Source organism: Bradysia coprophila, unplaced genomic scaffold, assembly GCF_014529535.1.
Source record: "Bradysia coprophila strain Holo2 unplaced genomic scaffold, BU_Bcop_v1 contig_297, whole genome shotgun sequence".
In the NCBI taxonomy this organism is placed as follows: Eukaryota; Metazoa; Arthropoda; class Insecta; order Diptera; family Sciaridae; genus Bradysia; species Bradysia coprophila.
This window is the reverse complement of record NW_023503555.1, coordinates 1,688,113-1,700,751: the sequence shown is the minus strand read 5'-3', so window position 1 is coordinate 1,700,751 and position 12,639 is coordinate 1,688,113. Positions and strand designations below refer to the sequence as shown.

Below are 12,639 nucleotides of genomic sequence, written 5' to 3'. Positions count from 1 at the left end.
GTTCACTTCATGTGGCTTAGAAATCATCTATCACCCAGTTACTTACAACGTTATCTAAGGCACACGATTCGAATTATGGCAATAAATTAATTTTTCAATTTCAAACAGCGATTTGAGATGAAAAAGTGCCTGATTTTTTAGTGGCCTCACAGATGTTAAAGTTACAAGCAACATGGCGTCGACTAACTCTATAATGTTGCCTTTATCGTCGGCATTTGCCATTACCGTACGGATTTAACGTTAGTGTGTGGAACTTTGCGTTAAAAAAATCTGACGTTATCTATTAGTTGAAATGAAAAAAACCGTCATATACTCGGCCTGTGGTCTTGAGTGAAAATCTACGAATCTATTGTCTGAAAAAGCAGTATTTATCACTCGGTTGAATTAACAGCTACTTTTGTTTAAGATAACGGACATTTCTTATCGGACGACTCTCAGACTAGACGCTGTACAATTCCACTTGGCCGCTATTGGCCGTGACGTCAGAAATTGCAATCATTTTTCAGACTGCCTGGTTCGAAAGATGACTCACCCAAAAGGTGATGAGTAGATTTTTTCTTGTTATCAGTATAAAACGAATGGTTACGTTAAAGTTATATCAAACTGATTATCAGTCACATAGAGTTATACTCTATGATCGGTCTTGTTGGAATAATTGAGAGTTTTCAGAATTAGCAGGTGCCGGTGCAAACGTGGTTTGTATAATTGGGTTTTCGCGATGTCCGAAAAATATTCCGCCCATAAGAACGCAACCACCTAAACGATAAAAATCCTCAAACTATCATTAAACTACATAATATCGGTTGGGTAGTATCGATATTTTTAGCCCCGTACGAAGTACGAAGGGGCTTATGGGATTACGGTGCCGTGTGTAATTGATGGAATTCGAAGCAGGCGGTAAGGGCGGATGACGAATCCGCAATAAAAATTTTGTCTGTCCGTCTGTCACGTCGATATCTTGAGTAAATCAAATCCTATTTCAATTTTTTTCCCCTGAAAGGTAGTTGAAATTGTGAGGCTAAGTTCGAAGATGGGCGATTTTGGGTCGATCCTATGCGAACATGGGCCCCATAAGTGCTTTAACGTTTTCCAAAGATGACCGACTCTTGAGTTAGACCCCTTTTGGTGTAAACTAGGTACAGGGCGGCAAGCCGTTTTTGATCCGATTAGGTTGGCCAAATTTGAACGGATTTTGAAGGATTTTGCTTTATTAGATAGGTATTGACCGTACCAATCAGGAAAAAAAGTTTATGAAATTAGGTTGACCGGAGCGTGAGCTATGTCCCTTGGAGTGAGCTCATATCCGGCTACTCGGCCGTACAGTGAAGGTGGTGTTTTTATTAATATCTCGAGTAAACTTTGACCGAATTTCATGATTTTTTTTGTTTGAAAGGTACTAACGAATGTAAAGCAGCCGTACTACTTTCCACCTCCTAACAAAATGGCCGTCGGCCGCCATTTTGGATTTTTGTAAAATCAATGTAAATCGGTGAAAATGATACTTTCAAAGTCACTGATTAGTGGGAAGTGAGTGGTTACGTGTGTGGGGTGTTTCTAGGATCCCAAATATGGATATCTATATATATAGCTATATTGAGCTATATAACGGTATAGATAGTTATTTTGAGCTATATACTAGCATATTTATCAGTAAATTGTTTATTTATAGGTAAATATAGGTTAATATAGGACTGAGGAAGTTTTAGGTCAATTCACGCCGTAAGTGCGGTCCAAATTCAAAATGGAAAGTGCGGAGGTTTTTCTAACGTAGCGTCATTTTCATACAATGAAGCGTTGAAATGTATTTTTCGGTTCACTTTTTCATCGAATCGTTCACTTAAAATTCAAATTTTAAGCACACTTACGGCGTGAATTTGAAATTTGTGTTACGTTTGAAAGGAGCATCGTACGGGGCTTCGTAATTGCGCTATGCGCAATTTTTGAGACGTACAAATTTCATAAGAATTTTACTTTACCGACGTTTACGGGCGCAGTAGACTTACGGTAAGAGTAGGGCGATGGACGAACTAGGGTCACGTGCGCAATAGATGTACGGGTTCGTACGGGGCTCAGTCGCACCAAACGCTCCGACTGTTATGACGGCTCGTTTTGTACCTTTTTGTACGTGCATATACGATAAGGCCATGTGGTGTTCGGAGAGAGAGTTTATCGAGTAAAAATTCTCTCAATTTAAGTTTTCCTCACGCGTTTTTTCGGTATATTTTGTCACTTATACCATTCATCAATTCAGTTTTCATTACTCGGGCGGTGAATGTGTGCTGCTGATTGGATATTGTTTCGGCTTCTCTACCCTGCAATATTTTTTTTTTCGTTCTGTGAGTGTTTATGTAGCAAAAAAAGAAGTAAAACCTTGAAATAACCGGCATTTGTAATTTCAATTCGTTTTCCATTGGAACGTGACGCCGAAAGTGCTGTATCTGAATTTTGTTCAAAGTGTACGCGATTGTGTAAATACAGTTCCATATTTTGATGTTTTGTACAAATTTCATTTCTGCTTCGAAAGAACGAGTACAGTGAATACGACCAGAAAAATTACATTTTTTGTGTCTTCATTTTTCCGTCACGAGTCATCAATATTTTTGTTTGGGTGAGTTCCACATTCATGTCGGTGTTGTATGTCGTCATTGCTTATATAGAGATACATTCTTATTATATTGATATCTCGCATGACAAAAAGAATGTTTCATATACACACGATGAACGATAAACTCGTCCACGAAAATTACTTAACATTTTATTTACATCATGACCAATATGCATCGTATGATAAGAAACACGATTAATGTGGGTATCCACAATCACGCAGTGTGGATGCACGTTCCGCTTTTCCGTATAACAATCTTATCTAATCTGAAGTTAATTGAGCAATTTACACAGTCTGAAAACCCCAGAAATTTTTCAGTGATTTAATGGGACCATTTTTTCATGTGGAAGAGTGGAAGTACCTACAATTATCGTATCGTATTGTTTTACATTTTATTTGGTGATAAGAAATGAATGTGGACTGGGAAACTGTAGAACGCTCTCTTTCGCTATCTTCTCTCACTTGAGAGCATTATCACCTCTCCCCGGTGTATCATTTTTCCATTGATAAACCAACTTGTTGATGAAAGAATTTTTCGGTCTGTTGTGAATTGGCGGTGGGTTCGGAATTTGATAATTTTTTTTTGGATCTCCGTCGGGAGGTAATTTCCGCAAAAATTCGATTCTGGTTCTGCGGTTAAATTCATTTTGGTGGAATTAGTAAGACAAATAAATTTGACATAGAAGAAAAATGCGTTGCACTGGGTAAATTTCAGTGGAGTGCAGAATTTGTAACAGCTGGTCTTTTACCAGCTGGCATTATGTTATTGTTTAAATCAATTGTGTATTTGCCGGTTAATTAACCCACACAAGCGTGTAGGTGAGTAAATCTACAAATACACTGTTGAGTCTTCCAGTTCGAACAGTTAGCACAGTTTTCGAACAGTTGAGACTGCTGACCACAATTGTGTAATGACGGTTATGCGTTATAACGAACTAGAATAAATAATACCATGAACAGCAACTCGTAAATAGCCGACTGTTCCAAATTCTACACCCCAGTAAAACATGCCTTGCACTCAGATTTTTGGGAAATTTCGGCTGAAATAACTTTCGCCCCAGGTAATTGACCTTCTATTTTATGTCATTTACATACGTAAGATAAGAAAGGGTACAGGTAAGGACAGTGTGAACGTTGTTATAGACAGGTAGACACACATTTCGTTTCGTGCACTTCATAATTGGCTTTTTGTTGAAAAACATTTTCGGTGAGCATGAGAAGGAGGAGTGTAAAAATCATCTGTTCTGTGATCATTAGTTAAATATACGGTCTCTATATCCACACAACATGTCAGATGTCGATTTATTTATTTAAGTTCATCTTTAACTCAATGTCTAATTAGTTGATTAACGGCAGTCGTACTCCTCACACTTTTCTACACTAGTCGAACTTATAAGACTGCTAATTCAAATAAATGTTTTCATTGATTTACATCTTCACTGTGTAGACCTTAGTCAAGTTGAATTTGAATTAATTCTGGTCCGCGTACATAAATTAGAGGTCGGCCAATTAACACTCTCTGTACCGTTTGGCTAAAAACGAATGACTTCTCAGTGGAGTCTTGTGGTAAGTGAGGTTTTTATTGTAAATATTTTCGATAGTGTTTCTCAGCTGTTTGATCTTAATAACATTCAAGAAGAAAGAACATCTGAACTTTGAGTACCAAATATGATTGGAATGGTATGGAAATATAGGTTTAAAGATCCCAATTAGAGAAAAGCAGGTTACCCGAACGTTTTAAAAGTCCTGCCCGTTTCGAGCCCTTTTATCAGATTTTTCGATTTCAAAATTTTCATTCGGGTCCGGTCTCAGTTGGGTTCAGGTCGGATTTTCGATGGATTTTTTTTTAACGCGCTTATATGGATGGAAATCCATGAACAGTTCTCCAAAAACTGTTGTTTGTTTGCCGAGAGAAGCAAATAGAAAATTCCAACAAGAACAAAGTTTTGCGGGGAGCGAGGGCCGTTAATCTATCAAGTTAAAATTTCCTATTTTCTCCATGAATCAATTTGTTACACCAAAACAAAAGTAACCGTTCGAGGGACAGAAATTTGTAATTTCGTCCATGTAAACACAAGAGGGAAGAAAATGAACATTTTTACCCAGAACTGTCATCTTTGTTGTTATAAATTGATGCTATTGTTTCGTGGGGGAAAAACAGCTGTCACATCTGTTTCGACCTATTTTCGATCTTGTCCCAACATTCTATTGCGTTATTTCCCTTTTGATTGAACTAAAACGAATTGAATTGCTTCCAAGAGCTACATAATCACTGACACCGAATACTACCAAAGAATAAACCTTCACTAAAATCTTCCAATCAATCTTCTATGTTTAGATGTCGATAAAAGACTTTAAAATCTTCCGACACGTTGCTAATTCAAGTTTTACCGGTTTAAGCAGCGCTCAGATAACCGATACTAAACCGCAAAAAAATTCTGAAAAACGTTGTATCAATCAATGTGTGATCTTGAACAAAAATATTTGCACATTCGCACGTTTCGCTAATCAACCGGGGACGCCTTTATCACAATAGATCGAATACCAATCATATCCACAAATAAAAATGACTGTGAAGGTGAAATGTTAAACATTCAATTCAAATTTATTGATTCCATCGAAATGTGGCCGTTATACTTCCTGTGACAAGTGTGTTTCGAGTGTTTGCATTCGTGCATTATATTTGTGCCTTTCGGTGCACTTATATTAATTGTTCCAATAAAATTTACATTTTTCATTCGACGGCTGCATTTTTCGAATATGTATTTGATAACGCGAACACAATTATATCAATCAGTTACGTTGATCAATTGAATTGAACTGAAGCGATGAGTAATGTATCGTACTTGCACAGAATACTGTATATAGCTGAAAAATACCTACATGTTACCATGTGTATCGAATGGCATAACTTTACCAAATCAGTCAAACACTATGAATACTAATATCCGTCTGTATAGAGGTTTTGAAACAATTTTTTTTTTTTGAAGAGAAACAAAAACTTTTGTTGAAGAGAAAAAATTAATTTTCATTCGACAGAATACCTTTGCCACGTTTGAGTTGTTATATATAGGATTCTAGGAAGGTATCGATCGAAATTTTCTGTTCTGATCGATTCGAGTTTACCGTGAACTAATCTATTTTCAATGACCACTAACTAGTAGCTATTGAGAAAAACGGATATCGCCCGGTAATTTCATAAAAACCAAAACTCCAAAACATGAATGTAATTAAAAATCGATTGAACACTCACATTGTATGGTGTTTTGACCTGGTGTTTGTTTTCGGTTAATGTTTGTTGAATCTATTGACAAATTCTGAACACAGAATGATGTCACTTTGTTTCAGTTGTTTAGTACCGCTTATCGTTTACCACTCATATACCTGATGATCTTCAATTTATCACGATTATGTCAGTTTGAATGATGTGATCGTTTCATTTATTATCGTTCAAATATGACAAGACATGCAATTAATTGAGTTCAATCTATTTTTGGACTTGACTTGGTCTATTTATTATTTATAAAGCGGCAATTAAATCCGTATATAGCCTGCCAAAGCTGTGCTGTTCATTGACTTTCTATTATTAGCGTATGATGTTCAAATAACTAAGCAAAGTGATTCTCAGTTAACTTCAGCTAGAATGAGAAATACCTACAGTGAACGTCAGCGAAATTTAGACATGAATTTGTATCAGCTATTTCTCATCCGTAGTACGACGTATAAGCACTTTTGTTTGTATGAGTTATGAGTACAACAGCTGAAGCAATGTTATGTCTAAATTTAACCGACGTTGACAGTAGTTCTGGTGACATCGAAGACATTGATTTATGATGATTTCATATCGCAGCAATTGTTATTTATCAATTCTGTTATTGTCTGGATTAATCACGGGCTGGACACTCTATGAATAGCAGCATTTAAAAAATGAAAAGTAGCGTGAATAGTGTCAGGCCCGTGGGATTAATTTTGATGATTTTTGTTACTTCTAACCCCTGACCATCGATATAATATAGGGTAGATTGGCACACGAGAGGAACGAAAATTCGGAAATATATCACAGACACAATGACACAAAATTTCAATCACAACACAAAATAAAGCGAAGCGATATTAAAGAGTACATTCAAGAAGGAAAGGGACGTTAGGATTTTCAAATATATATGACTTTAATCCGCGCGCTTTCTTACAACGTCCACTCAAGCTACGTTACACATACTTTCATGCAGTCTTTCCGCACAAACGTTCTTTGTGTTTGCTTATCTACCCTAAATAATATCGATGCCCCTGACTCAATCTGAATCATTTAAGGTCACGTTTTTAGGTGTGTTTCCAGCACATTGTGGAATTTCCGACCTGTTCAGAGGTTGAAAGCTAAATTAAAAATTTGATAGGATCGAATTCGGGAAAATCGATGATTAAATCGAGTTGATAATTGGAAATGCTAGTAGAGAGTACTATAGCTTGATTTCCGAGAGCAGTCCAATTGAGATTACATCAATAGCGTAAAAAAACCCATGTAAAATGCATGACCTATATCGTGTCTATCAGAAATAAGTTTTAATGAAACGAAATAAATCAACAAGCGAATTTCCTATTTATCAGTGCATATTATGCAGTAGAGTCAATTGACGAAAAAGTTGTTCTAGAATAACGTATCGTATTTCGCCGAACATTCATTTCAGCAAACGATACTAATATAAGGTGGCACAGCGTGTCAAATGTTAATCAAATGTCTCAACATATTTTCGTCTAAATATTTAATTGTTACAAATCGTCCGCAATTCATAATGAATTCATACTTTGTAGATTGGTCTTGCCATGAAGACATTTGTGTACTTAGGAAAAAATTGGAAATTTAAACAAGAACAAAGTTTATGTCCAGAGCGAAGCGAGAGCCGTAAAGGTACAAAACGTTATTTTACCTGGAAAACACACTCAATATTCCGAAGGTACAAACATTATAATCGACCGGTTGGACAAAACTTTATTTTACCTGGAATATTGAACGGAATATTGAATGATTGTTTGATAACGCCAATCCTGGAATTAGTCTGGCTTCCAGGTAAAAAAAAGTATTGTACCACCGGTCGATTACAATGGAATTTTCTAATTTTCCCCTAGGTGATCACAACGTTATTCATGAGTTAACCATTTTTTAAGATGCGGGCGAGATAATAGTTATTTTGCCTATCCCTTGAAACTTCGAAAGCCTTTGCTTTGAAAAACATTGTGTTTATCTACATTTTCTCGGTGACATCTTCGACAATAACTATTTCTTTACGGAACAAAAACATCACTTCGTTTAAAACATTTTCGAAAGCAAAAACAAAATGACAGTTCGCGAAAGAAACATTTTATTTTCTCACGTCCTCACCCTCGGATTGAAGTGCAAACACCACACTTGGCAAAATAAAAAGTTTCAAACAGGATGAAATCTACTATTTCTTCCCACAGGAGAGAAAAGGCTGAGAAATTAGACATCTTCTCCACCGAAGAGTCATTAGACGAATAGAGAAAATCATGTCTTCACTAAAAAGGCCTTGAGAAAGTGACGTTTTGTCTGATGACAGTTTGAGACAGAAAGAGTCTATTTTCTCACCTCATGTTTTGATAGGGGAGGTAAAATGTTGTAACAATTGATGATTTTGTTTCATTAATTAAAACGCGTCGCGTGATCACACCTCGCACATATGAACTGGTTATTTGTTCAACTAAGGAAGAAAAGTTGATAAGTCACCCGAGAAAATCCAATTTCCAAATTTTGTTGAAATTTCTCTCGGTAAACAAATAACTATAATGACATCCGCACCAAACTTGAAATGACTAATGAGATAACAAATTCATTTTTATCCTTTCACAGAAACAATGTCTTCAACCGTCGACACATCATTCATTCCCGATCTGCCGAAAGGACCATTAGACAGCTACCGAAGTCGAGCCAAATTTGATTGGAAAAAACTTCGGCTGATCTTTGAAGATTCAAATTCGTTGAAAATTAAGGTTTGTGTTCGTTACAGTCCATTTATTTCACCGAAACTCTCACCGGTAAAATTTTCAACAGTACAAAACATGGAACACCCTCGAAGCCGATCCACTATTTGCAAAGCCGAGATGTACCTTATCGGCGGACGAGCAGAAACGACGAGCCGCAATGCAAATGAACCGAATGACTGATTTTAATTTAGTTCCACCAGAGATCTATGACTTAAGTTACAAACATAAGGTGGGATTGGTTTGACATTTCGTCGTCCAAGGAAATGAAATAATTTGAACTTTCCAATGCAGACCAAATATCTGATGAGCATCAACGAGGCACTGCACTCAATTTGTCCGAGCTTTTCGGTCAAAATAGCATTAGGCATCGGGCTGTTCAACAATGCTCTGAATGCTATGGGATCGGAACGGCATTTGGAATATTACAAAGCTGCATGGAATAGAGAGGTGAGTCTAGATGCTCTCAATTGTGGTTCCCTCGCATCTTAAACGATATTTGACGATTGTGCTTTACTTGACTGCCGATAGATTCCAAAAAAAAATTCCATTTCTTTTTAAAACTTTTTTAATTTATTTTTTTCCGGTAGATTATCACTTGCTTGGCCATAACCGAAGTGTCTCATGGCTCAAATACGAAACTAATTCGAACCACTGCCACTTTTGATCCAAAGACACAGGAATTTATTATCAACACACCCGATTTCGAGGCAGCCAAGTGTTGGATTGGCAATTTAGGTAATTGATTTTTGTCCTCGAGAGATTCAAGGATTTCATATGAAAAACTCGGTTCTTATCGCACAGGCAAAACCTGTACACTCGCTCTACTATTCGCGATACTGTACACTGCTGACGGAACAAATCACGGACTCCACGGTTTCCTTGTGCCGATCAGAGATCCTCGCACACTGCAACCATATCCCGGTGTTCTGGTTGGCGATATTGGCGAAAAAATCGGCTTGAATGGCATTGACAACGGTTTCGTCATGTTCAATCACTATCGCATTCCACGGGAAAATTTATTGAATCGAACTGGTGATGTTACGCCCGGAGGAGAATACGAGAGCGCATTCACCGAACCGGGTAAGTGAAGTCAAATTGTACGATCGTTGCGTGGATCCCGTTTTAAGAATCAAATTGCTTGCAGGTAAAATGTTGGGTGCAGCATTGGAGTCATTCTCGGCTGGTCGGTTAGGGATTATGCAAGAAAGTGTGGGAACACTGTCACATGCCGCAGTTATTTCGATTCGGTACGCAGCATTACGTAAACAGTTCGGTCCGGATAGAAGTGGACCGGAGGTACCAATTATCGAGTATCAGTTGCACGTAAGTTAAAATGAGAAATTTGATTCTCCGATGAATGATGAGGTCATAACAGCCGTTACACTATGTTTTAGCAATGGAGAATATTTCCATATCTTGCTGCTGCTTGTGTGTTCCGAGTCTCCGTGTTCGCCTTAACTGATATGTACTTAGAAACGGTTGAGAAATCTCAGGCGGATTCCAACGGCTTTCAGTTGCTGGTAAGACTCTTATTATCCTAAATGTTCCCTCTTTGCTAACCACAGTATCCGTACAGACTCAAAAAGTGTCTGAGATCCATGCCCTAGTCTCTTCGTCGAAGCCACTATTGACTTGGACTGCCCGAGATGCTATTCAAGAAGCCAGGTAATTCTTTTGACAACAAGGTCGTCCGATTCGATTTCCTAATTTCCACTATTTCGAATCTAAAGAGAAGCGTGTGGCGGTCACGGATATTTGAAGGCGGCTAATTTGGGTGAATTGCGGAACAATCACGACGCATGCGTAACATACGAAGGAGACAATAATGTGTTGGGACAACAGGCATCCAATTGGTTGATTCGACAATGGGAAAACGGCGTTGAAAGTCCAGCTGGAACGGCCAATTTCATTAAAAATCGCAACGAAATTACTGGCTTCAATTTCGAGAACATATTGACGAAGTGCGACGTGAATAGTTTCGAATGTAAGTCAATACAACCGCCGATCCATGGACCTGTTGACCGAGCTTATTTCGTTTTAGTTATAATCTGCTGCTATGAATGGCTAATGTGCTGGTTGCTACAGAACATTTCAAAGACAATGGCCGAAAAGGTAGAGCAAGGCATTCATCGGTTCGCTGCCCGAAACAATGTGCAAGTATACAAAGCAAGAGATTTGACGCGTGCATACGCCGAGTATTATGCATTGAAAAGCTTCCAGTGAGTCGTTGAAATTGGTGTCTTTGACGGTTGTCCGTTAATGTTGAGCTTGGTTTTCAGAAAACGTTTGACGAAGAGTGATGTTACTCCGGATTTGAAGCCGTACTTGCATACCATCTTCCTCATTTACGGATACTGGTGCATAGATAAGCATATGACAACGTTCTACCAGGTGAGTGTTTAACAATTTTAACTGGTCCACCAGTCCACCAGGGCAAATCATTGAACTTTACCAGTTTGTTGTCGGGGAACTTGTAGCTCCAATAGAGGCCCATGTCGTTAACTGAACTGTTTTTTTTTCTTTTCAGGGAAACTTTGCCACCGGTGCATCGTTCGTGGACACTATTCGAAATAATTTGCTTCAATGTTGCAGTGACATCAAGGACGTATCGGTATCGATTGTAGATGCATTGGCACCACCAGACTTTGCACTGAATTCAGTATTGGGAAAATCGGACGGATTGGTAGGCTGAATTTGAAAATTTTCCATTCATTCGTTTCCCCCCTAATTGTCCCCATTCGTTTCGTTTAGTTGTACCAAAATCTACAGCACGAATTTATGACAAATCCAGGAGCACTGGAGCGCGCCAGCTGGTGGCAGGATGTGGTCATTCCACCGAAATCGAAACTGTAAAGAAAGGGATAGAGATAGATAGAAAGAGAGGGAGAGAGAGAATTTGGAGTGGTCTGCCAGACAGTGTGTGTTGGATGTAGAAATAAGGAGAGTTTAACGGAAAATAATCATTTTTGAAGAGATTTAAAGTCGTTGGCTGTTGTGTCCCCTAATTCATTAGAACTATAGTCATCCCGATGCCTCCACAACACTCAAATTTCTAATTGGAATCAATCAAAAAAACTTTAATCTTAAGAGAAAATGTCCAAATTTCCCGATTGTAATATCGTTGTCGTCGTTTTTGTAGCGTATATATTTGGCGCAATTGGTAGTCTGGACACACATAGTCGGTACCAATTCAGTTGTGTATTTTTACTAAATGTTTTACTGGAAAATATTCTATTTAATGTTACGAATTTTCCGAATGAATTTTTTGTTTGTTTTTCTCTATAATAACGGTGTTGTTTAGAGCAACACATTGATGATAATCTCATATTGAATGTCCGTTTTAAGAATTTTTATTTGAAATAAATTCATCATTCATGTGACGGTGAAGTAAAAAAAATCAAAAATTTGTTTTATTCAGACTGGCTCTCTAAAGGCCATTCGGGGCGAAAGTCTTTGAAAATCCCTTGGCTCATACAAAAAAAAAAATCTAAAAACTCTTCGGCCATTACCCGATTAACCATATAGCCAGTCCATGCCTGTTCATGGACATAGTTCACGCTACTTAAAAATAGCTGAAAATGGAAACATCAACATATAGACAAAAATGAGTGAGATGGATACTTTGGAAAATGGCCTTGCCGACATCGGACACACATTCTAGAATGTTTTTAAAATCAAATTCCTCAAATCCTCCCAGCGCACGGAGTTAGATATTTTGCATTTACCGACTTCGGTCAGAGCATATAAATTAGCGCACTATTGCTAATATAATTGTCATCAGCTTAGTAATATCTTTTGGGTGGAGTTATTTTCGTGAGCCATTATATCAACCTGGCCCAAATAAAATACGTTTTAGTGAAAAATTTGCCGCAAATTTTTCGGTAAATTTTTTCAGAAAATTTCGCCAATAAACCTAATTGCATTTGGACCAATAGAAAATACGAATCGAAGAGTTACAAATCATACACGAGCCCAGAAAGATCAACAATGAGAATGTTTTCACTCATCGGTAAATCTTCTTTAATTGTGTGTCCAAG

General features: G+C 37.7%; 1 protein-coding gene across 1 annotated transcript; it reads left to right on the top strand.

Annotated features, from left to right (window-relative positions):
- The first annotated feature begins 2,154 nt into the window (after positions 1–2,154).
- LOC119078730 (peroxisomal acyl-coenzyme A oxidase 3) lies at positions 2,155–11,861 on the top strand. The gene is made up of 14 exons (XM_037186413.1): positions 2,155–2,608; positions 8,469–8,608; positions 8,670–8,831; positions 8,894–9,049; positions 9,190–9,337; positions 9,404–9,682; positions 9,747–9,925; positions 9,997–10,122; positions 10,179–10,267; positions 10,333–10,586; positions 10,644–10,821; positions 10,882–10,993; positions 11,130–11,285; positions 11,354–11,861. Exons 2-14 carry the CDS (start codon positions 8,474–8,476, stop codon positions 11,453–11,455), a joined length of 2,076 nt encoding a protein of 691 aa, XP_037042308.1. The 5' UTR covers positions 2,155–2,608; positions 8,469–8,473; the 3' UTR covers positions 11,456–11,861.
- Positions 11,862–12,639: the final 778 nt, after the last annotated feature.

Bases quoted from the DNA above. Each gene is read 5' to 3' on its own strand.
- LOC119078730 (XM_037186413.1), top strand. From the start codon at position 8,474: ATGTCTTCAACCGTCGACACATCATTCATTCCCGATCTGCCGAAAGGA. The intron at 9,683-9,746 runs GTAAGTGAAGTC...AATTGCTTGCAG, and splicing joins GAGCGCATTCACCGAACCGG to GTAAAATGTTGGGTGCAGCA. The intron at 10,822-10,881 runs GTGAGTCGTTGA...CTTGGTTTTCAG, and splicing joins TATGCATTGAAAAGCTTCCA to AAAACGTTTGACGAAGAGTG.